Raw genomic sequence first — 23,093 nt, 5'->3', positions numbered from 1 at the left:
TTGCACAGAGGCATTAGTGTCTGCTGCTGGAGAGAGAGGTGGGAAGCCAGGCAGCTTCTGCATGGAGCACCCACCCCCAGCACCCAGCTCCTGGCCCATGGAGACCCCCCCCTCAGATCCACCCAACCTGCCCCAAAGAGGACAAAAAGATGAGAAAGGGATAAACAGTTCCCAGCCAGTTCCTCTGGTCTCACTCTCTCTGCTCCTTCACAGCCCTGAGGGAGGCCAGGCCAGAATGGTGGCTGTCCCAGCAGGACACTGGAGCAGACAGGGAGCCAAAGGAAAAGGTCTTGGGAGGGCAGAGAGCTCCTCTCCTGCTGCCCATGCAGGCAGGGGGCTGGGGGCAGCTGTCACCAAGAACCCCTGTGCTGACATCAGTAATGAGGTTTATCACCAGGAGAGGAGCTCGAGGCTGTTCCCTGGACATCACTCACCCCTCAGGCAGCAGCAGCATTTGCAGAGGGAAAGCTGGGAAGCAGCCTCAGGAGCTGCAGGGGATGCCACTTGGCCACCAGTGGCCACCAGCAAGTGTGGAGATGTGAAACTCAGGCAGGGGCCACCCAGCCAGCCTGAGTGATGAACCTGCTGCTGGGAACTGCTCCCTCCTCCTGGTGCTGCACCAGGCACCCCTGGGCCAGCAGAACTGCACAAAGCCTGTGAGGGAACCCCAATCCCCAGGGGAATCCCAACCAAAGCCAGAATGGAGACTTGTTCCTGCACTGCTCTGGGCTGGCTGGCCTGGCAGAGGAGCCAGGTCAAGGTGCCCTCATCACACAGGTGTGCTGGGCAGGTAGGGAACAGCAGGAGATGAGAAGAGAGGAGATGACCCAGTGAGGCCAGAGGTGTCAGACTCAGCCATGAAAGCAGCAACAATTCCCAGCCCTCCAGCAGGAGAGCTCCCCTGTGGGAGATGCCTGTTCCAGAGCCAGGGAGAGACATGTCAGTGCATGAAACCTGCAGCAGGGAGTTCAGAGTGTGTCCAGGCCCTTGCAGCACGAGCTCCCACAGAAACAGAGTCAGATCTTGAAGAGTAGGAAGAGTTTTACTCACATGTAGACCTGAGAGGGAGTTTCACTTGGGAGCAGACCTGCTAAACCCTGCCTGGGGTCACACACTCCAGCAGGGAGAAGTGGGGGGGAAGTTTTCCCTTCCTGCTGCACAGGAAAAAAGCCCCAGACCCCTCATTTTGCACAGGATGAGGTTCCAGAGCAGAGGGGGCTGGTGGGGTAGGAGGACACAACCTGCCTCAGGTCAAGGCTTTGCTGCCAGCACTTGGATGGGGCCTGAGGCAGCAGGAGATGGGGTGGAAACCTGGCAGGTCCCAGCTGAGGCAGAAAGAGAGGGCAACAAGGGCAACTCCAGACCTAGCCCTGGCCACCCACATTCCCTTATGGACACTCAAAAGAAGCCACGTGCAGGAATGGGAAAGGAAGGTGGGGAGATGGCTGGTGCCCAGCAGGAGTCTTGGACCTCCAACCAAAGGGAAACAAAGGCACAACAGGTATGAAGTCAGGAAAAGAAGCAAAGAAAGTAGAAGGAACAGAAGCAAGAAAGTGCCTGGAAACAGCTGATGCTTCCCAGGGCTGGAAATCCCTAGGACAAAGCAAGGAATTGCTCCCTCCTCAGTTGGTTTGAGTTTTCAGGGCTTGAAGGATCCAAAGTTTAGGCCAGCAACACCCTGGAGAAGATGGAGAAGGAAGGAGATGGGGAGGAAGGAAGCCCAGCAGAAATGGGGCAGTTTGCAGCACTCCTGCCACAAGGATGCCCTTCCTAAAATCCTTCTCTGCTCCAGGAACACAAAGTTTACAAGTTCACAGGTTTAGGTTTCAGGCTCCATCCACCCCAGGTCTCACACCCACCCATCCTGGCAGTGAAGGCCCTGGCTCTGAGCTGGAATATCCACCTCTGAAGCAACCAAAATGCAGGTCTGACCTGATGCAACTCCCTGCAAGGGGCAGCAGCTCCCCCTTGGGATGGAACAGCAGGGGAAACATCATTGGGTACTGGCACAGCCTGCACCACAGGTGCTGGAGCCAGTACAGGGGAGGTACTGGTCAAGGGCCTGGAGAACCCAGCTGGTGAGGAACACTTGAAGGAGCTGGGAATGTTTAGCTGGAGAAAGAGGAGGCTCATCAGTCTCTACAACTCCCTGAAAGGTCATTGCAGAGAGGTTGGTGCTGGGCTCTTCTCACAGGTAGTGACAGAAGAAGAGGGAAGGGCTTCGAGCTGCACCAGGGCAGGGTCAGACTGGACATGAGGAACAATTTTCCCACAGCAAGAGTGGTCAGACACTGGGACAGGCTGCCCAGGGAGGTGGGGGAGTCACTGGATGTGGTGTTGGTGGATGTGGTTTCTTTGCAGAGCAGGGATGATGGTTGGACTTTTCCAACCTGAATGGTTCCGTGATTCTCTACATGCCAGGACACCAGTAGAGCCACTCGACTGGAAAGCAAGGAACTCCCAGCCCATGTCTCGCCTCCCAGCTGCCACCTTTCTCCCCATCCTTCCCAGGAGGGGTTTGCCTCCAGCAGGCTGCCCGCATCGCCTCCTCCACGCAGGAGCACCAGGAGGGGGAGCTTTGGCACAAGAGATGCAGCTCTTCCCTACATCCAGGCTTCCAGACCGCCCAGCTCCCAGCAGAACCTGCCCCCTGCCTCCCCCTGTTCCACAGCAACACGTCCCCTCGTTCCCAGCAGCCTGGGCAGAACCCACGGCTCCATTCCCAACCTTCCCTTTCCTTCAAGGAGGCACCAGGTCCATCTGAGGGCTGGGAAGAAGCTGAAACTTCACAGCTAAGAAACAACCACCTTTCCAGCTTCCATCTCTCTTGGTTTTGACCCTGAGCTTTCAGGTTTGGGGCATTAGGTACCTGACCCATCTCCCTTTATTCCCCTGTATTTCTGCAACCCATCAGCTGCTGCTGCTGCTGCTGCAGAGCTCCAAGGAGGAGCCATCAGCCAACAAAGATCTACTCACCCTCTGCTTGTCCACCTAGACAGATTGCAGGATTCCAGCCTGAAGTGCAGAGAAGCTCTGAGAGGGCCTGTTGGCAGCAGCAACATTCCACAACAGCTCTCAGCAAACCAAACCAAACCCCAAGCCAACCCCTCCAGCTTTAGGGGGGGTGAATTTAAGCAGGAGGGACAAGCACCAAGTGACAGGTTGTCAAAAGCCATCTCAGGCTTCACTGGTCTGAGCAGGAAGGAACAAATGTGATGCTACAGATGGGAGGGAAGCTGAAGGGGCTTGGAAGCCAAAAGCAAAGCTGCCAAGTTGGTTGAGAGGCAGAGGTTATTTTTTAACATCTGCCAGTGTTTCTGCATGACACTGAAAGACTTAGAAACCATTTGATGAGGAAATTACTGGCCTGGGTGGCTCTGAAAGCAGCAGTTGCAACTGCCATCCCTAAAAACCATGGAACTCAAATGCCAGCCTTGCTGCAAAGGCAGGATGTCCTGCCAGGGGAAGAGAACATCCCAGTGGTGGCAACACATAAGCATCAGGTGGAGCCAGCACCAAGCAGAGCTCCAGCCCAGCCAGTTCCCCAGGCAAACCTTCCTGTTGCCCAAGGAAATGCAATGAGATGGGCTAGAATATCTTCCAGGCTCATGGGCTGGTTGGGATTTAGATGCCAGCAGAGTGTGTAGCACTTGTGTTCTTAAAAACTTGCAGAAATGGTGAACACTCAAGCACAGAGCAGGTGAGCAAAAGCTGGGGAGAGAGAGAAAGAACCTCTCAATGTTGATGGTGCTTGGACCTTTAGATAGGTTTGTCTCCAGTGAATCAAGTCAGGAATCCCAGTCAACTGTTCTGGGTCATCATGGGAAGATAAGGAGATGGTTCTTAAGTGGTGCTACCAAGGATGGGAAGCAAGACACCATCATTCTGAGACAGAACCACTCCAAGGAAGAGGTTTGCTCCTGGCTGGGTGACAGGAACAGGGAGCAAAGAAGAGAGGAAAGGGTAGGAAGTGGCAGTTTGGGGAGAAAAAGGTGTATTTCAGAAGGAAAGGGCAGCTCCTCAGAAGCTCATGAGAAGACTGGAGAAAGGCTTTCCCTCTGTTCAGCACTTGTACATCCTCAGCACAGCAGGGTCCTCTCTGGGCTCTTGGCACTGCTGCAACTGAAGCAGCAAGAAAAGCCATCAGTGGTGATGCAGAAGAGCCTCCAAAGCCACAACCAGCCAACATGACATGCCGAGGGCTTGACAATCCAAACTCACTGGGCTATTAGCAAGAGGATCATTGTATTCCACCTTGGACACCCTCTCAAGGGTCAGAGTGCAGCTCAGAGGTGCAGAAAATGGACAGCAGGACTAAAGACCTTGTGAGGGCACTGGTGGTGGGGCCAGAGGTGGAGTGGGTGGATGGAGTTCAACACCCACCTAGTTCAGGGCCTCCAGTGTTGGCCCTGGATGCTCCAAGGCTTCAGGATTACATTCCACAGTCTGCTGAGAAGGTGGAGAGGGCAGAGAACCTGGCTAAGCTCTTTGGCAAAGCTGCCTTGAAGCAGAGGGTTCCACCCCCTGCACTTCCATCTCCAGGTGCATGCTCTGCTCTCCAGGCACCATGTGGCCTCAGCTCCACTCCTCTACCAAAAAGCCCTTCCAGGGGATTGAAGAATGTGCCACTGAACTCTTGGCAGGCACTACCAACTGCCCTTCCAGCACTGCTTCCAACATGGGGTGGAACATCCTGGTGAAATACCAAGGGAACATCTAAAGATTAGAAGGCACAAAGCTCAAGCAGAGGAACCAGAAGCCAAGAGGCTCAGATCTCTGGATGCTTCAGGTTTCCCCAGAGAGCTGCAGAGCAGAGTGGGGTGAGGGCAGAGGGAGCAGGCAGCAGTTTGTGGCACAAATGAAGGAGGTAGCCTTAGCATGTCTTGATGCTGTCATTTTCCAGCTAGGCTGTTCCAGGATCCACCAGGAGACCAGCCTGCCCAGATGCCCACATGGCCAAGGAGTGGTGAGGATCAAGACAGACATTTAAAGCAGAAATAATGCAGAGAACGTGGATTTCCTTGGTGAGAACTGGGAACAGATCTGTTTGGCAAGTGGAAAACAGGAATTACTCATCCTGGGATGCAAGAAGAACCTCGACTAAGAGGGCTCTTTTGCACCCCTGCTGCCTGGGTCTGAGGCAAGGCCAGGTCAGGAGCAGTAGGTATTTCCAGGCTTTTCAGAAGCCTGGTCCAGCAGAGAGCACAAAGGAAGCAAACCCAACCTATGCAGCATGCCAGGCTGCCTCCTGCTCCAGCTGCTCCCATTCCCCTGGGACACAGCTGCAATGGCACAGAGAAGGCAACAGTCCCACACAACGATTGTGGCCTTCCAGGCCATAGTGGAGAAACACCCAGGTCAGAAGGGGCTTTTCTAGTGCAATATTGTGACCCATGAAACACCATCAGGCCACTAGTGAAACAACACATTTGGATTCAGAGGGAGATAATCCACCTTCCTCAGCTCGAGTCACCTCCCCACCACCCTCTGGGAGGGCACCAGTAGTTCCACCTGGTCTCAGGGGTCACCATCTCCTAACTCCTCACTGCCAGGGCCAGACATGATTCTTCCATTTGTGTTTGTAAAGTGCTTTGCAGATACAAAGCTCTGCCTAAGTGCTCAGAGTTATTACTCCCCACCTTCTGCCCCTGAGGAAAGGCAGAACCAACCTCCTTCTCCCTGCTCCACCACCCCCAGCCTGCAGCAGGAGGGCAGCCAGCCTGCTAGCTCAGCCTCCCCACCCTCCAGCTCCCCTTTTTCCCACCTCAGAACTCCCCAGCTTCTTGTGTGTATCCCTGGAAACCACCCTGGGAGGGAGTCCTGGCTGGGTGCAGCAGTTCAGCCTCACCCCTGGGGTCTGCAAGAGGAGCTGGGTGATCTGGTGGCACTTCAAGAGTTGTTCTAAGGGCTCCTGAACCACACGAGCTCTCAGCAAGGGGAGCTCCCTGCTCTTTTCTGAGGGGCCTGCAAAGAAAAAAAAGTCACTTCTGAAAGCATTTTTCTTTTACAATTTACTTGGAATTCCAAGGGGCTTCCTCCCTCCAAGTCAAGACAATATCATGAAGGTCACCTTTGGGACCTAAACCACAGGGACAGTATTTTCCTGCTCACTTGACAAAACCCTGTACTTCTGCAGGCCCTGTCATTTGTCAGGAGAGGGGGGACACAGCATCCCACACCAAACTGGGGAGTGGGAGACTCACTTGGACACCCAGCCCAGCTCACTCCTGTGCACCTGAAGTGATTCACATCCCTGCACAGTGGTTATCAAGGGCTCCCAATCTGACTTGCTGGCATTTGGCACCACTCGTGCCCTGGTTGTGTGGCACCCAGGACAGCACAGCCCTGACTCACACAGGGACTTCCAGAAACCATTCAGGGAACACAGGGTAGGGATAATGGGAGCCCAGGGATTTTTCAGGAGCTCCTGGGAAGCCCAGCAACCTCCCACAGTGGAAATATTGCAGCAAAGGAGGGGAGAGGACAATTAACACCTCTGGGATTATAAGGAAGTTAAAGATAGGAATTTCTTTTCCAGTGAGGGAGGACAGAGCTCCAGTGAGACCCACTGGCTGCTCTGCTGAGCTTTGATATGAAGGTGTTTTGACAATTAAAGGCCTTTGACAGGTCACAGTAAGTTTAACTTCCCAGACAGGTGATCTCTCTCCTGTTTCCATCCTTGGGAGGTCCCTGCTCAGACAGGCCTAGCAGGCTCCTCGGGGTACTGACGCTCTGCCCAGCAGTGCTCAGGTAGTTTGACTAGAGACTTGATCAAGCTCTGCAAGGGGGAGGGGAAGAGGGAGGGTGGGAAGGGGTGCAGTCAGCTCCCCCAGACTCTGAGCCACTTGAAAAGCAGGGGCCTTGGAATCACACCTGCCCATCCTCTCTCTGCCCTCAGATCCCAGAGGGAACAGCACGGGAAGGCAAGAATGAAGGTGGTTTTTGCTTAGGGAAAGCCTCCCTGTTTGCTTAATAAATACCTTCCAAAAAGCTTAGCAGCTCTGTAAACATACAAGAGATTTCAATACTTAGTAATAAAGTTCATCTTTTCCCTGAACCCCCAACGACAGAGGCTGGCACTGATCTGTGGGTACTGCATTTGGGTGGTGTGAGGACCCAGGGGAGTCCAGGAGAAGCTCCCAAGCTCCACAGGGGCCTGGCAAATAACACTGGGTCTGGAGAAGCCTGTTCCATTTTGAAGTTGATCCATCCATGCAGCTCTGAGGTGAGAATCTTGTCAGTCCTGCAGGAACGTCGCCAGCTCAGAGCGGGCCAGGGAGCTGAGAAGTGATGATGGTGACATCCAGGAGAACTCTTGCTGGCAAAGGAGGGAAGGTGGCAGAGGGTTTTGGCTCTTCAGAACAGGGTCCCTTCCCTCTCAGCAGCAGCCTGGTGGTCACTGAAGGCAGAAGTGCTCTGGGGAGAGAAAACACAGCGCCAGCCCCATCCTTGCTGCACCTGGCCAGGGGAGGGGAGGCTGCACCTGGGGAGAACACAGCCCCAACATGGCTTTAAAAACAGAAGAGTGTCCTACAAAAGCAACCTCCGTGGAAGTGTGACGAATTGGATCTTGGGCCAGATCCAACAGGGTAGTGCAACAGGGCCCAAAGTCTCAATCCGTTCATTTCCAAAACCACCGCCACGGGACCAAGGGGGGGATCTGGCCTGGCCCCCTTCTCGTCTAATCCGGTCCTGGAGCTGCAGAGAATCCACCCCTTCACCCCACAGGATCCCCTGAAGGAGGGCATCTCTCTCCCAAGCTCAGCAGGTGCCCTGGGGCAAGGAATCTGCCTCTGGAATGCAAGGAGCCAGGCTGAGGTAGGGAACGTGCATCTACCTGGAGCGACTCAGACCCTTCCCAGCAGAGCTGGCCTGAGGCTGCTGCTCCCAGCTGCAAGCCTGGGACTCCCACACAATCCATCCTCCAGGCACCACCCACCGTGTCACCCCCAGAAGGAATGTTTCCAGCTGTCTCCTCTGATCCAAACTGCCCTCTGGCCATCTCCTCCTCCTCCAAGCATGATCCCAGTGCTCAGCCTCGGGGATCAGCTCTCGGAGCCGCACCCCTGGTTTTTTACCCTGCACTAGAGGGCTGAAATCATGAGGTCGTCCTGCTTGGCAGGGCTGGTTACGTGCCCAGAGGGGCTGGAAGTCCGGATTTTCTCCGTGGCCAGGCACTCCTGGCTGCTCACACCTGTGGGACTGATGTCCATGAGTTCTCCAGATGAACTGAGGGGGAAGGAGGGTGAGACAGAGATGCCCGACGAAGGATCCGTTGAGCCTGCGAACAACCTGGGGGGCTTGGGGACGAGGTTGGGTTCATACTGTGCCCTCAGCAGGATCTCCTGGTCGCTGACAGACTTGGGCATCTCTGCGAAGTCACTGGAGCTGTCTGACACCATCATGCAGTAGATGTCCTGGAAAGAGCTGCTTTTGCTGTCCAGGTTAAAGAGGCTGTCTATGAACTCGGCAAACTCCAGCACCTGGGGACTGGGGACGTCGGCGAGGCGCCCGTTCTGGAGGGCCAGCTCCTCCCGAGGGGCTAAGGACACCCTGTCCCCCCCCTCACTGCTGGCCCCCTCCTCACTGCAGCGGCGCCGGGGGGTGGTGCCACCACTATTGAGGACGTTGTCAGGGGGCTGGGTCTCCTGGGAGTGCTTGGAGAGGCTGTCAGCAGCCAGCAGCTCTGTCCGCGAGCTGAGGGAGGGGTTCTCCTCAGGGATAGCAGGGTCTATATAAAAGCAGTGGGTCTCATCCTTCTCCATGACAGCGTGGAGACTGGGGGAGCCCCGGATGCTCCGGAAGCCAGAGGAACGTCTGGAGTCGAAGCTGTAGATGGATTCGTTGTCTGAGAGGCTCTCCATGGTGGCCAGAGGGGCCCGCCGGTCCTGCATCTCCACTGACAGCCGCTCCTTGGTGTCCAGCAGGAGCAGCTCCACGGGGTCCTTCTGCACAGGGGAAAGGGGCTTGGTCTCATAAAAGCCCTCCAAGCTGATTTCAGAATGGGACTTGCTCCTGCGAGGAGAAACGGGCAGCGTGAGAACCTGGCTCAGGTGGGAACCTGTTTCCCCGGAACCACCGGCTGCCGGAGAGGCCACAAGAACCAAGTCTTGGGCACAGAGTTCCTCACACACGCTGAAGGCACAGGTTGTTGCTCCAACCAGAGCCACCCACAACTCCAAGAAACCTCTTATCTCTCCGTCCTCCCAGCTGAAAACATGAGGTACAGGTTCTTTCCCTCTGCAAACTCAGGTTCTTGCCCTTCTCCCTTTTCTCCTGGGTTAAGTATCTTCCCTCCCAAGCACCATTGTTACTTAGGACCATGGATAAGAAGGACATGGAGCTCCTGGAGCAAGACTAGAGGAGGCCACAGAGATGATGAGGGCTGGAGCAGCTCTGCTCTGGAGCCAGGCTGGGAGAGTTGGGGTGTTGAGCCTGGAGAAAAGAAGGCTCCAGGGAGACCTTAGAGCACCTTCCAGTGCCTGAAGGGGCTCCAGGAAAGCTGGGGAGGGACTTGGGACAAGGGCAGGGAGGGGTGGGAGAGAATGGATTAAAACTAGAAGGGTGATTTAGATGAGATATTGGGAAGAAATTCTTTGCTGTGAGGGTGGTGAGAGCCTGGCCTAGGTTGCCCAGGGAAGCTGTGGCTGCCCCATCCTTGGAAGTGTTGAAGGGCAGGTTGGATGGGGCTTGGAGCAGCCTGGGCTGGTGGGAGGTGTCCCTGCCCATGCAGGGGGTTGGAACTGGATGATCTATAAGGTCCCTCCCAACCCATTCTATGATTCTGCTCCCACAGCTCTGCTACCTGAAGCACCCAAACCCAAGGTGCAGCCTCCACACAGGGAGCCAAGCCCCTCTCTCACCCAACACCTCTTGTGTTCCAGAGAACTGAGGCAAGAGAGCTTGAAGGAGTTGCCTACGGTGAACTTACTACTGCCTCTTTCTTTTCCCACTCTGGAACCACTCCAGCCTCATGCCTTCCCTTCCTCCTCCATGCTAGCAATCTCCACCTTCCTGCCACAAAGAAGTCAGGCCACTGTTTGATCCCTTTGTGACTTCTCTGGAGTGACAGTGATCCGAGAACAGCCCTCGAGGACCCCAAGAGAAGCAGGCTGACACACCAAACTGGCTCTAGCCTTGAATTTAACACAACCATTTCCCCTCCAGCATCACCCTTAAGCCTCTCTTCCCTCTCCCTCCCTGCTTCCCATCCCCTGTCTCAGCATTCCCCTTCCACCCCCACTCACCTCACAGGGCAGCAGCTCCTCGGGGCTGGGCTGCCCCACAGAAACCACTGCTCCTCTCCCTGCTGCTTCACCTGCTTCCTCTTCTCAGTCTTCCTGGAGACCTTCCCAAACCTGTGCTGATCCCTCTTCCTGTGAGCTGTCCCTAAGCTCTCCCCTGCCTCTGAGCATCCCCTCTGTGACAAGAGCTTCACCATTTTCACATTATTTACTGTCTTACCTCTCTTCTAAAGTCAAACCCCACTCCTGCTACCTCAAGGATACTCAATCACTCAGCACAGACCATCTCACCCTGCCTCTTCCCACACACACACTCAGCTTCTTGTTGAGTTTCTCTACCTGGAATCCCCAAAGAAGTGCTTCCCTTGCAAAGAAATCATAAAGACATAATCCTCTCCTCCCCACAATGGCTTCTCCTTCCCATTTGCTCTCTCTGACCACAAACCATCTTCCTTCTCCCATCTTCCCTGTTTTGTCTGCAGATTTGCCCTACAAACTGCTGGAAGTTGCGTTCCAACTTTGAAAGGAGTCTTTGCCCACATGTGTACAGTTCCTCTCCTTGCTTCCTGCAGGGCTGTGGTCCTGCAATGCCTCAAAGGTTGCCTGGAAAGCTGCAAGGAGTCTCTTTGCCACTTGCTCCTGGAGGAAAGCTGTTCAGGTACACCACAAAACAAACCTCTTCCTCAAACCTCTCATGGTACATCTTCTAGATGTTCCTCCAGCTTGTGGCCTTTGCCAGACCACTGATATCAACTCCAGGATGGTCCACCTTTCAGGATCCAAGCCCTTCAGCACTTGGAATACACCTTCTTCCCCTCACCTGATTCCCACTGGCCTGAGCTTCCTGCTCTTGTCCTTCCCAAACAGGACACCACCTGCTCTCCCCTCACCTGCATCCACCTTCCCAGGTTGTCCTATTTTTATTACACAAGTCTCATCACAAAGTAGCTTCACATGGGTATTGTCTGGGAAGCTTATGGCTTACCAGATAGAGGCTCCCCATGGGCACAGAAATCCCAGGGGAAATCAGGAATTTGACAGCAAAACTCCAAGCTTTATGGTTTCAGGGAAACCTCCATTTGTCTGGATAAGGAGAAAAGGAAGTTTCTTCCATCCCCTCAACTTCTAGGTTCTCCTGACCTTGCTGCACCCACAGATTCTCCAGCAACACAAAGGATTTTCCCTCCCACCATGACACAAGACATGCTGAAGGCAGCCCTTGGATCTATCCTGCCACAATCATTTATCTCAATGTCCCAAGAGAAGGAGGATCCTACACCCAGAGCCAACAACCCCTCCAAGCAATCAAAGATCCACCCTTACTTAGTGCTGCTGTTCCTTCTGTCTGCTGTTATGGCTCCAGTTCCAAGCTGCACTGAGGGTCCACTGGGCAAGGGCTGGCTCTGGAAGATCAACTCTGGGGTGAGATCCACTTCTGTAGGACTCACCATCACTTTGGCTGCAGACAGCAAAGCTGTTTTCCCTTTGTTGTAGTTCTCCAAGACCTGTTGAAGGCAAGCAGAGGAATAGGGAGGGCTTTACTGCAGGCAGCAGCTTTGCTGTTCTCAGGACTTTCAAATACTGGAATTGTCTCCTGTTCTTCCCACAAGCACAGGGCAAGCTGTAAGAGATAAAGGAATATCAAGGAATTCTGACAAGCCTGAATGCCCTGATGGGAATCCAGAGCTGGGGAGGTGACTGGCAGGGTGCTGGGAGGAGCAGCCTTCAGGCCAGCAGGGCAGAGGAGACCTGGGAACTGCAGCTCAGTGGCAGAGCCTCATCCTACAACCACTGCACCAAAGTTCCATCACCCCTCAGACATGGAGGGGCTGCAGCCACAACCTGCAGGACTTCAGGCCCAGCCTGGATTTCACCTGAGCTGCAGCCTGTCCTGGGCAGCTTCTGAGGAGGCACCAAACGCCACCCAAGCTCACATGGGTGGACATTAAATTTGGAAAGGTCCCCTTGTCTGGGACTCTTGGTGTTGAGATGGAGACCTACACTCCATTTCCAGACCCCATCCCATTCCAGATGAACAGTCTGTGCATGACTGGCCCAGAGCACAACCTTCTTTCCTCCTCCCCTCCAAAGTAAGTGTCCCTGTGTATTTAAACAGCCAGCTCTCCTCGGCAAGGACTTTCTCTTCTGGGCACATCAAGGCCTGGCACAAGGCACTGGCTTTATTAGGTACTTCATAGAAACTAATAAAACTGGAGCCCACCAAGGACACCTTCCTGGCTCTCCAATACTCCCACAGAGCTTTAGTTTGGACCCAAGAAGCTTCATCAGCTCATACCACTAGAGCCACCAGGATCCTTGTCCATTCTGTGCTTACACCTCACCCCATCACCACCACCCCTTCCACCCTTCTTGCCCAAACCTGGGCCTCTCCAGAGCCCACACGATTGCATGGAATGATCCCTTCCATTCCCAAACCTCCAATCTCTGCCTCACCTTGTTGAGCCCTTCCATGACCACGTAGGGGAGGTGCTCGTGCAGCATGGCTGGGGAGATGATCACTTCATTGAAAGCCTTATTGTCACCCCAGATAGCAAAGTAAGTGGGATCCTCTTGCTCACAGCAACTGGAGGAGGAGTTGGGGTTCAAACCGAGGGGAAAAGAGGGAGCAGGAGATGGAAGAGCAGGGCAGTATTTTGGCATGCAAAAAAAGCAGCAGGTTGCAGAGAGAGAAGAAGCAACAGAAGGAAAAAAAGAGAGGGAGAAGTTATTTAAGTACAGATGCTGTGCACCAGCCAACAGTGACAGGACTTCTGACAGCACAGACACAACCACTGTCACTGTAAGAAGGTGAGAAAAAAAATCACCTCCTTTATAGAATCATAGAATGGTTTGGGTTGGAAGGGACCTTTGGAGATCATCAAGTCCAACCCTCCTGCCAGAGCAGGAACACCCAGGGCAGGTCACACAGGAACACATTGAGATGGGTCTTGAAAGTCTCCAGAGAAGGAGACTCCACAGCCTCTCTGGGCAGCCTGTCTCTCTCACAGGAAAGAAGCTTTTCCTCATGGTGAGGTGGAACTTCCCATGTTCCAGTTTGTGTCCATTGTCCCTCATGCAATCACAGGGCACTGCTGAGAACAGCCCAGCCCCTTCTCCTTGCCACCCACCCTTCAGACATTTGTAAACATGACTAAGATGATCTCCAAGATCTTTTCCAACCCCAGTGATTCTGTGATTCTATGATTCCATGATTCTAGGGCAGGGCAGAGAGGGAGGAGAACTTTCCTCAACCCACTGGCCACACCCATGACTGGGCTTCCTGTCTTGGGAAGGAAGATTCTCTTTCCCAAATGTGCATTTCCCCCCCCAATACCAGTGAGCTGCTTTCCCAGCCCTGCCCAAACTGACCAGCACTGCTCTGCAGGGTGGTTGTGCACCACGTGGATGATCCGACCAGGGGGGTACAGGGGGGTGCTGGCTGACAGGGCAATGGTCAGGTCACTGGGGTGGGTCCACAGCCTGTTACTCGTCACCGAATTCTCCTCCGTCTCCTCGGGGAGCTCAGACTTGGGGATACACTTGGTAGCACCCACAATGATTCGCCACTGGGACAAGGAAGGAGGGAGAATGTTGAGGGAAAAAACCAAAGAAAAGCAGAGTCATCTCACAGGGCACTACTGGGAGGTGTAAACCACATATCTAACACCAGAACAAAAGAGGTTTTGTGCCCCAGTTGCTGAAATCATAGACCTAGAGACAGAGAATCCTGCCCAGAAAAGCTGCTCCTTCCTTTTTTTTTTGAAGTTCAACCTCATCCTTCATTTTCTGCTTCACTTTTTTGTAAAGCTAAGGGTCTAGAGCCAACACTAATTTGTTCACCAACTGGTAACTTTGCATCTTCCAGGATAAACGTGGGAGGTGGAACCTGATGTTATAATGTACAAAAATCAGCAAAAGGCTAAACCAGAAAACCAAAAATGCTGTTTAGGCCTTTCTTCCTGCACTAAAAGAAACCCTAAAACCCAAAAATTCACCCCCCCAAAAAAGCCAAAACACATGCTAAAAAAATCAAATATTATATATAAACTCATTTTTTTCCCTATATAATATTTTTCCCCTAAGTATCTTTGTGTCTTCTGTTTTATCCATCTCAGTGTCATGGTAAAGAAGCCTGGGGAGGAACAACTTTCCACATTTCCCATCTCCAACACATGAACAGCCCCTGATCCTAGAACAGCACCACCCAACCAGCAGCCAGCAGTGGTTGAGAGCACAAGTCCTGTCCTCCCCAGCCTGTTACTGGTCAGGAAAAGCTACAATTGGAACACAGGCTTCCAAACAGGCTTGGATGAAAGTATTTCCTGCTTGGTTATTTTAGACCTGTGATGGTGAAGTTGGAGCACATGAACCAGAGTCCTCACCCAGCCTGCAGCCCTTGGCCATGACCTCTCTAGTTGCCCTCCAGCTCTTGCCATCCCTCCTCTGGTTCACGGAATGGGTTGGGTTTGGAAGGGACCTTAAAGATCATCCAGTTCCAACCCCCTGCATGGGCAGGGACACCTCCCACCAGCCCAGGTTGCTCCAAGCCCCATCCAACCTGCCCTTCAACACTGCCAGGGATGGGGCAGCCACAGCTTCCCTGGGCAACCTGGGCCAGGCTCTCACCACCCTCACAGGGAAGAATTTCCTCCTCATGTCTCACCTAAATCTCCCTCTTCCAGTTTTAACCCATTATCCCTTGTCCTCTCTAGACTAACTAAACAGTAGTCACAATGGACCTGAGGAGACCTGGAGAGCAGGAGAAGTCTGCAGATTTGCTGTGTGAGCCTTAAGTGTTCCCCATCACTGCTCAGACACTCACCTTGTCTGTTCACCTTTACTCTTACCTTTGGCTTGTTACTTCTCTGAAGAACATCCAGAAGCTGCCGGCGAAATCCCTCCAGCTGGGAGAGACCAATCCTGGAAAAGAGGAAGATGTGTTTCCAAGAGCTGGGCAGGGAACAGGATGGTAGGGACACACAGCACAGGACAACAAGAAACTGCTACAAAAGAGACAAGAAAGCAGCAGCTCCAGAATGCAGATCCTTTCAGAGGGGGGTTGTGGCATCATCCAGGAGGAGCCACCAGCGTTAAGAGGCCACAGGAAACCATTGTGACCATCAACAAGTATGAAATGGAAGAGCAGAATCAGATCAGTGGACAGAGATATGAGAGGTCAAGGAACAGATAAGGAGGGTGATGATGCAGTCACAGAAACAAGTGAACAAGAAACAAGTAGAGGATGACACAGAACAGGTAAATCAGAAGGGTGGCACAGAGCTGTAGGACACCACTACCCAGGTCACAGATTTTGTCCCCCAGGTTCACCAATTCAGTACCATGAAGTACATGAAGACCAATTCAATACTATGAAGTACTTTTCCTCCACTGAATTCCATGTGTCTTATATGGTACAGACAGAAATATCACCATTTATCTGAGGTGACACCACAGGGCAAGGAAAAGTAAATCCCAGGTGGTCTGGCTGCTAGTCCAACATCCTGCCCAGCAGAAGGTGTCCTCAGGAGATGAGAAATGCCAGGACACAAGAAATGAGGGAGCTGATTGACAGAGATGTGAGATGATATGGAGTGGGGACAAGCAGTACAAAATGAGATGATGGCAGCAGAGCTAGGGCAGGGCAGAGTGAAGAGGTGTGAGAAGGGCCAGGAAGATGGCACTACCATGGCAGACACTGCAGTGGGTAGAGTCACAGAGGCAGGACAGTCACCCTTGTCCTTCACACAGGCAGCTGTGAGATGGGGAGGAGGGCTATGCCTATAAAAAGCTGTGTGAAACACCAAAACAGGTGTCCAGGTAAGAGACACAGCAGTTGGGGTAACTGGGAAGACAAGTCAGAAGCACAGGAGGACAGGGAAACGAGGGAACTGGAGACAGGGCTGATCTGGCTGCTTCTGACAGGGAACAGGTGACTTGGGAACACAACAGCAGAAATTCATCAAGAAATTCAGACACTTCTCAACTTGCCTGGGCACTAGATCTTTGCCAAGCACGACTGCAGTCACAAACTCTTTTGAATACTCCATGGCATCCTCACTGGAAGAGAAACAGGACCAAGAAGAAGCAAACAGTGTTTCACTGGCAGCCAACTGCCCTTCAGCCCCCAGTTGGCACTGGTGTCAGGGAGGTACCAACCAGTGAAGCAGGGTCAGACAAACCCCAGCCTGAGCTGCCCGAGGCTCCTGGGACCTGTGCCTTGATAAAGAAAAGCCTGATCTTCACCTGCCATGCCCCAAGCAGTGTTACTCTGCATGTGGCTCTGAACATGCTTGGGAAAGGAAGGACTAACTTGGTGCCTCACAGGCATTTTCCAGTAGTTTGGGAATGGCCAGGCCAGCAGAAAGGAAGAAGATGCTCCATGCTCCTGAGAGTGCTTTACAAAGACACTGTAGAACTAAGAGGGCCACTTTCTGCAGCAACCTGAGTGCCAAGACAAGAGGGAATTAAGGCTTCCACTCTGTGAGCTGGCTCTGCAACCAGCTGCCTTCCTAGGGAGCTTATGAACCAGTTCCCACAGGCTGCACCATTCACCTGGAGATGATCCTGGCCATGACACACAGTGCAACAGAAATGTGACAGTCAGAAGCACCTCCTTGAGCTCTGAAACAGTTGAGGAAACACAGCACAGCCTGGCACGAGCTATCAAGGGATCTGAGGAGTGGAAACCCTTGAGCAGAAAGCTCTAAAGCAGCCATGAAACCCTCTACAGACCAACCCCTCTCCAGCTGCAGAAGAGCAGGGATCACTAGCACAAGGCAGGCCAACATCCAGCCTCAGCAGGAGCAGGATGGCTTCAAACCCTTGGCTGCTCCTGGGACACGATGCAGTAACTATCACAAGAAGCTTCTGACAATCCAGGGCTGCTCTGGAGTGCCCCCATGGGGTCTGCCAGGACTAGAAAGACCTTCTGTCACTTCACAGCTATCAAAGGGGATGTTTTTGCAGGGCTGCCACATAAATAACACGACCAGCAGGTCTGTTCCAGTTGACAGTGGGAGGAATCCCACCCTACCTCTCTCCAGAGGCAGCTACTCCAGATCACCCCTCCCAGAGGAAGGTCCCCAAGCAGCACAACCCTCTGCCCTATTTTAGTCACCTGCTTTAAAATGCCAGAAATCACACCCCAGAAGTGCCAGCTTCTTTGTCAGGTACAAAAAAGGAGTCCAAGCAACTAGATCAGCTGATGCAAACATCTACACTGGGTCACGTATCTCCCTGGCTGTACATCTGCTCCCAGCAGGAAGGGAGGGGACACCAGCACTGTGTGGGGAACAAGGAAACTGTGCCCCCTTCTCTTAACCTTTCCTCTAGGCAGGGTGAAGGCAGAGCTCCAGCCACAGCCAGCCAAGTCAACAACCAGGATACTCAGGAGAGACCTGCCACCATAACCTGAGCTCCAGGCTACCACACCAAGAGCTGCCAACACCCCTCAGCTCCCACAAACTGCCTCTCCATTTTGCTGCAAGCTTCTCAAGCCAGAGACTTGTCTTCTCCTGCTCCTCAGAGCAGCACAATGAGGAGCTGGATCCAGCTACCACTACACATCCCTTCTCTCTCACTGGCTCTCCTGCCCCAACACCTACCTGAGCAGCCCACCTGGGGGAGAATAGGCAAAGCACTTCAGTGATGGGTACTGGGGGCGCAAGAGGAAGGACAGGATGGCAGCTGTGCCAGCCCCCAGGGAGTGACCCACCACAATCAGGCCGTAGTGTTTTGTTCCTCTCCCCTGCAAAACAAACCAACAAAAATATATTGAGGTCAGGCTGAAAGATAAACGAGTCCACAAGCCCCCAGACCTGTCCCCTTTCCTCAGCTGTGAGTCTGGGCAGTGCTCAGGGCAAGGCACTCGTTGGGCATGAGGAAAGGAGAGCTGGGTGACAGCAGGTGGCTCATCAGTCCCCTCCCCAAGGGGACCACAGACTGTGCCATCACTGACATCAAAACTAAGATAAGCTGCTTGCTAACATCTCTCCTGGGTCCTCTGACAGCTCCCCATCACCAGGCATGTGCACAGAGGGACAGCCAGGGTGGCATCCCATTGCTGCCTCCAAAGAGAATCTCCATAGAGATGGGATTTTAGTTCCTGTTGATTTGTTTTTAGTGCTCCCTGTCCTGCACTGTCCCCAAATGGGACTTCCTACCTTTGCTTTGGCTGAGGAAAAAACCAACCATCAGGAGCTCTGCAGTACTGGTGGTTTCAAAATAAAAAAAGAAGCCTTGGGGGGATGAGTAACTAGTTTCCTGTCTGGCAATCCAGAGGGATAGAAACTGAAGGAAGGTTTGAAGAATTAAAACAAGAGATTCAGGGACATGGAAGTGTCCCCAAAACACTGATTTTAGGGAAATCTCATTATGGCCTGCAAGGATAAAAGAGCACTAATACTCACTAAGTCTCTTCCAAAAGCTTGAGAAAGCACCATTTCTTGCTCCAGTTTCTTCTTGATGTACTCAGCAGAGAGCACCATTCCCTGAGGAGACAGAACAGGAGGTAAAGGGCTGCACCCCAGCCCTGACCCAAACCTCCAGCAGACACCAACTGCCCCAGTTGCTGTAGAAGCCTCCAAGTGCCCCAAAGCAGGTGGCAGGGCTGAGGAACCCCTGCCCTCCACCCCACATGAAGGAATAAACTTCCTCAGACACATGGCTGGGCTCACAGGGGCCACAAACTGTTCAGCTGTAATGCCAGCTCTTCAAGACACCCTCAAAGGGCCTATTCTGGGCTCACGGGGCAGAGTCTAGAAGAAAATCAACCAACACCCCACTCTGAATCACAAATGATTGAAGGTTTTTCCTTCACTAGAAGCTAAAAACTGCTGGAAGGTGGGAAATAAGCTGGTGGGTTGGTTCTAACCATTGCTCCTCTGCTGCTGGCTGCCCCTGAGGAGCCTTCCTCCCTCTGCCTCATCATTACAAATGCTGTTGATCTGTTTCTAAATGACCACCAGGATTTGGTGTGTTGCAGAAACTCTTGGTTATGCTTTTACTACAGTTGAACTCAGGGGTGAGAGCTACACCTGAATAAAACCAGTTTCATCAAGTGGGAAGGGAGCCTGAGATACAGAGGCTGGAAACCAGTGATACAGCCCAGGTAAAGAGCAAGCAGGTACTTTTAATTTGGTGATTCCAGACCTCAAATAATTCACACTGCCTGGGATGGCCAAAAAAAACCAGGGAAGATCAGCCCCTGTGCTATCATCCACCCAAAACACATACAGATCTAAAAGCCAGGACAGAGGAAGGATTAAAATGAGTTTCCCAGTGGGAAGCAGCAGCAACCAGCAACATGGAGAAGCTTTAGAGGGACAGTGTTAAGACTGGGGCCCACATTCATCTAGAGCAGTGAAAAAATCAGAGAGAAACCTGATCAAGGAACAACATCACTTAAGATCTTAAGGGAAGGTTTAAAAACCCCTCTTAATTAGGCCCAGATTACAAAGAGTGAAACTGAGCAGAGGGGAACCTTATTAGGGGATGATATTGGAAAAAGTGATGCAGTAAGTAAATAGTTGAAGTACAAAGGGAACATGATTGAGCACTGCTTCATCTCACAGACATAAAAGACTCCAGGGCCCTCTCCAAACAGCAAAGAAACAGGGCATTTTTTAAAGTCCTCAGTATCAAAGACACCATCAAACCCACTCTGAGCACTGAAGAGCTGGTTCTGCAGAGCCTGGAAAGGGGACATGTGTAAAGCCCCTGTTGGAAGCAAAGAGCAGATGCCAGGAGATCTCCTGCCTGTGCTCAGATCTCCCAGCAGCTCCCACTGCCTTCAGAAGAGGCTTCCTTGCCAACTCTAATGAGAAGTGAGCACCAGACCACTTCTATACATTTCTACCACGAATTTAGGATTCTATTTTTGAAAAGCATGACCTAAATCCACCCTGATATTACTAATGGGGCTGTTAGTTACCCTTCTAGCTGTATTTTTCTAATTGCAGTCTATTCTAATTAGACAGTGATTTTAACACCATGGAATGAGACTTTCATCACTGCACAGATACAGTTAGACCCTCCACTCAAGTGAATACTGGTTTGTCATTTTCCAAGGCATCAAACTATCTGGGCTTCAATCTCAAACCTCTCATGTAAATAACCAGACTGAAGATGCAGGGAAAGGGAAATGGACACATTCCCACTTCCTTTGCAGCTTGAAGGCATGAAAGTGCTGTGTGAGATTGGAATGGTGTGTGAAAACCCACAGAGAGGGTCTCTTAGCTAAAGAGATTTAAAGTTGTTGTTCTTGAGCTACCAAACTGTTGCCATGGCTGAGCTTTCAGGGCTTCCTTCCAGCAGCTGCTTCTTGTCATCCCTGTTACCTCCATACCACAAACCAAACCCCTGGGACCCAGTAGTTTTGTTCTGTACAAGTTCAAGAGAACTCAGGGTGGACTCATGCCCTTGACTTAGGATTGCTTTCCATTTATTATCAAACCAGTGGGGTGTATTTCAAAAAGTCAAGGTAGACACCTTGGTTCCTTTTGCAGTCCATTTCCCTTGAGAATTTGTGTGTGTGAACCCACAAACCTCAGTGACAGCTTTGGTTTTTGACCCAAAATAGCTCAGAAACCTCATCTATCTTTTAACTGTACCATGCACAGCAACCCAGGCAATCAACCACTCTCAGCTGTGGTAGCAGTGGGGTGATAAGAAGGCTCATGTAAACATCAAAGAGGTTTAATTTGCAGGCTGTGTGACAGCCACTGCATAGAGCAGAGTGATGGGAGGGCTCTGCAGGTGGAGATAAAAGGCCCTGTCATCCTGCTGGGGGTGTGGGACAAAAATCAGCAAGAAAAGAAACAAAAATCAAACAACTTCCAGGAAGCTCCTGAATGGCCAAGTGCTTTTCTCCAAATTAAATGTGTTAGCAAGACACTTCATTTATTTTTGTATTAAACTTGACTTCTGGACATTAAAAATGCATTAAGACAGGCATTTTAAAATTCTATTATCTCCATGAGTTCCCCTCAGGAATCAACAGTGCATTATTGTCTGAAGATTAATACTGATAATAATTGGAGGCAAAGCTGCATTTCTGTACTAGTAACAGTCCAAAATGAAATAACACAAAGAAAAACTCCATCTAGGACAAAGGGAATGATCTGATGTTTCATATAAGTCACTGGCATAGGAATATTTTCCCTTCCAGATCAAAAGAAAAAGCAGCTTCTGCAAGGATCTGTTGCACAGGAAAAAGGGAACTAATTCCCCTTTGGTTTCCTTTCAACTTTTTCTTTACTTGAATTGGGGAGCACATGGGCTGTGCAATATTGGTTGGGGCTAAATGAATTAGAATCATGGTCTGGGTTGAAAGGGAGCTTAAAGATCACCTAGCTTCACCCCCCTGCATGGGCAGGGACACCTCCCACCAGCCCAGGTTGCTCCAAGCCCCATCCAACCTGCCCTTCAACACTGCCAGGGATGGGGCAGCCACAGCTTCCCTGGGCAACCGGGGCCAGGCTCTCACCACCCTCACAGGGAAGAATTTCTTCTAATGTCTCACCTACATCTCCCCTCTTCCAGTTTTAATCCATTGCCCCTTAACTCATAAAGGAAAAACCAAACAAGAGCCATTATCCCTGACAGCAGATGCGGACACTTCAGAAGAACAAAAATGCACAGGACTAAACATCAGTTCTGTGCCAAAACACTACCTCATTTCTCTCAGTTTCCCTAACACACCCTTTGGAACTGCCAGATGGATCCATTTCCTCCTTTTGGGACCAACTTAAGGGAATTCCCAGCAGCCAAACAGCAGGTACACAACACTTGCTTTCAAGAGAGGGATCTCTCTGGGAGATCTGGAGACCACGGAGCATCCAAGCCACATTTCTTAGGTACCCCTGCAGGGACCCTGAGCAGCAGCACCTCACCACCTCCCTCACCACCAGCATTCCCAGCAGCTGCCACGTTTCTCCCAACACACACACAACCTCCAGCCTGTATTTTCCCTCTCCAGACTGGCACAGCACAACCTGAGGGGCTGCCAAATTCCCGAGCACCTTAAAAATCAGCATGTGAATCATTACTGCACTGAGCTGGGGCAAAGATCAGCTCTACAGTAAATTGATTTAGTCAGCCCAGTCCTGAGCACTAACACAGACACAAGCAGCAGTTTCATTACCCAGCTGCAAGTCCTGCCAGGATCCTTGTAGGAGATCCAAGGCCTGTCCCCTTGCAGCAGAATTTTAAACACGTTCTCAGACTTTGATTGCAAATTAAGGTCATTGGAGGACAAAGACATTTGAGTTACTCTGATCATTTCATTCTGGGGCTCTGCAGATGCTTTCTACAGTTTGGTTTTACTAATTGTTTGGGTTTTTAATGACAGACATGATAGTAAGAGTTACAATGAAGGGTTTAACACCTCAAAGCCACCTCACCACAATGATGGAGAACCCTTCTGGAAAGCACCTCAGGAAATTACAACTACTGTATTTTTTTTTTTTCCCTAGCCTAGAATTAAAAAGCCAAAATATTAGAAAAAAAGAAAAAAGAAGTGTTTGGTTTCTTTCCTTGCACACACCTTGTGTCCCAGCCATGTCCCATGGTGACCCTCCACGGGAAGACGCTCTGCATCCCCAGTCAGGTCAGTCAGGGCATCCTGGAGAGAAAAGCAGCTTCAGGAATGTCAAACACCACGTTTGCCAGGCAGGAAAACCCTCCTGAGAGGGTCTGTGAGGCTGTTGCACAGGGCACTTACTTTTGGAGACAGAGTTCCTCGGATGCTAATGACCACTTTCTTCTTCTCATGGTCCACAGCCACATAGAAAGGTGTTTCATAAACCTGGAAAAGATCCACTCCTGTAACCACCAGGTGAGACATTCCTG

The 23,093-nt window shown here is 51.8% G+C and overlaps 1 protein-coding gene across 1 annotated transcript in view; it reads right to left on the bottom strand.

Annotated features, from left to right (window-relative positions):
- Positions 1-8,084: 8,084 nt before the first annotated feature.
- DAGLA (diacylglycerol lipase, alpha) overlaps positions 8,085-23,093 on the bottom strand; it is a 33,735-nt gene continuing 18,726 nt past the window's right edge. The window contains exons 10-19 of the mRNA XM_010004450.1: positions 22,966-23,049; positions 22,789-22,866; positions 18,653-18,733; positions 17,849-17,991; positions 16,233-16,301; positions 15,092-15,164; positions 13,614-13,810; positions 12,699-12,828; positions 11,568-11,749; positions 8,085-9,015 (exon numbers count right to left, since the gene is read on the bottom strand). Coding sequence (XP_010002752.1) covers positions 8,085-9,015; positions 11,568-11,749; positions 12,699-12,828; positions 13,614-13,810; positions 15,092-15,164; positions 16,233-16,301; positions 17,849-17,991; positions 18,653-18,733; positions 22,789-22,866; positions 22,966-23,049 — 1,968 coding nt within the window. The remainder of the gene's footprint in view (positions 9,016-11,567; positions 11,750-12,698; positions 12,829-13,613; positions 13,811-15,091; positions 15,165-16,232; positions 16,302-17,848; positions 17,992-18,652; positions 18,734-22,788; positions 22,867-22,965; positions 23,050-23,093) is intronic.

The sequence above is a fragment of the Chaetura pelagica genome, unplaced genomic scaffold (genome assembly GCF_000747805.2).
Source record: "Chaetura pelagica isolate M959 unplaced genomic scaffold, ChaPel_1.0 scaffold579, whole genome shotgun sequence".
Taxonomy (NCBI): domain Eukaryota; kingdom Metazoa; phylum Chordata; class Aves; order Apodiformes; family Apodidae; genus Chaetura; species Chaetura pelagica.
The sequence above is the reverse complement of the archived record's forward strand: the minus strand, read 5'-3'. Positions and strand labels throughout refer to the sequence as shown.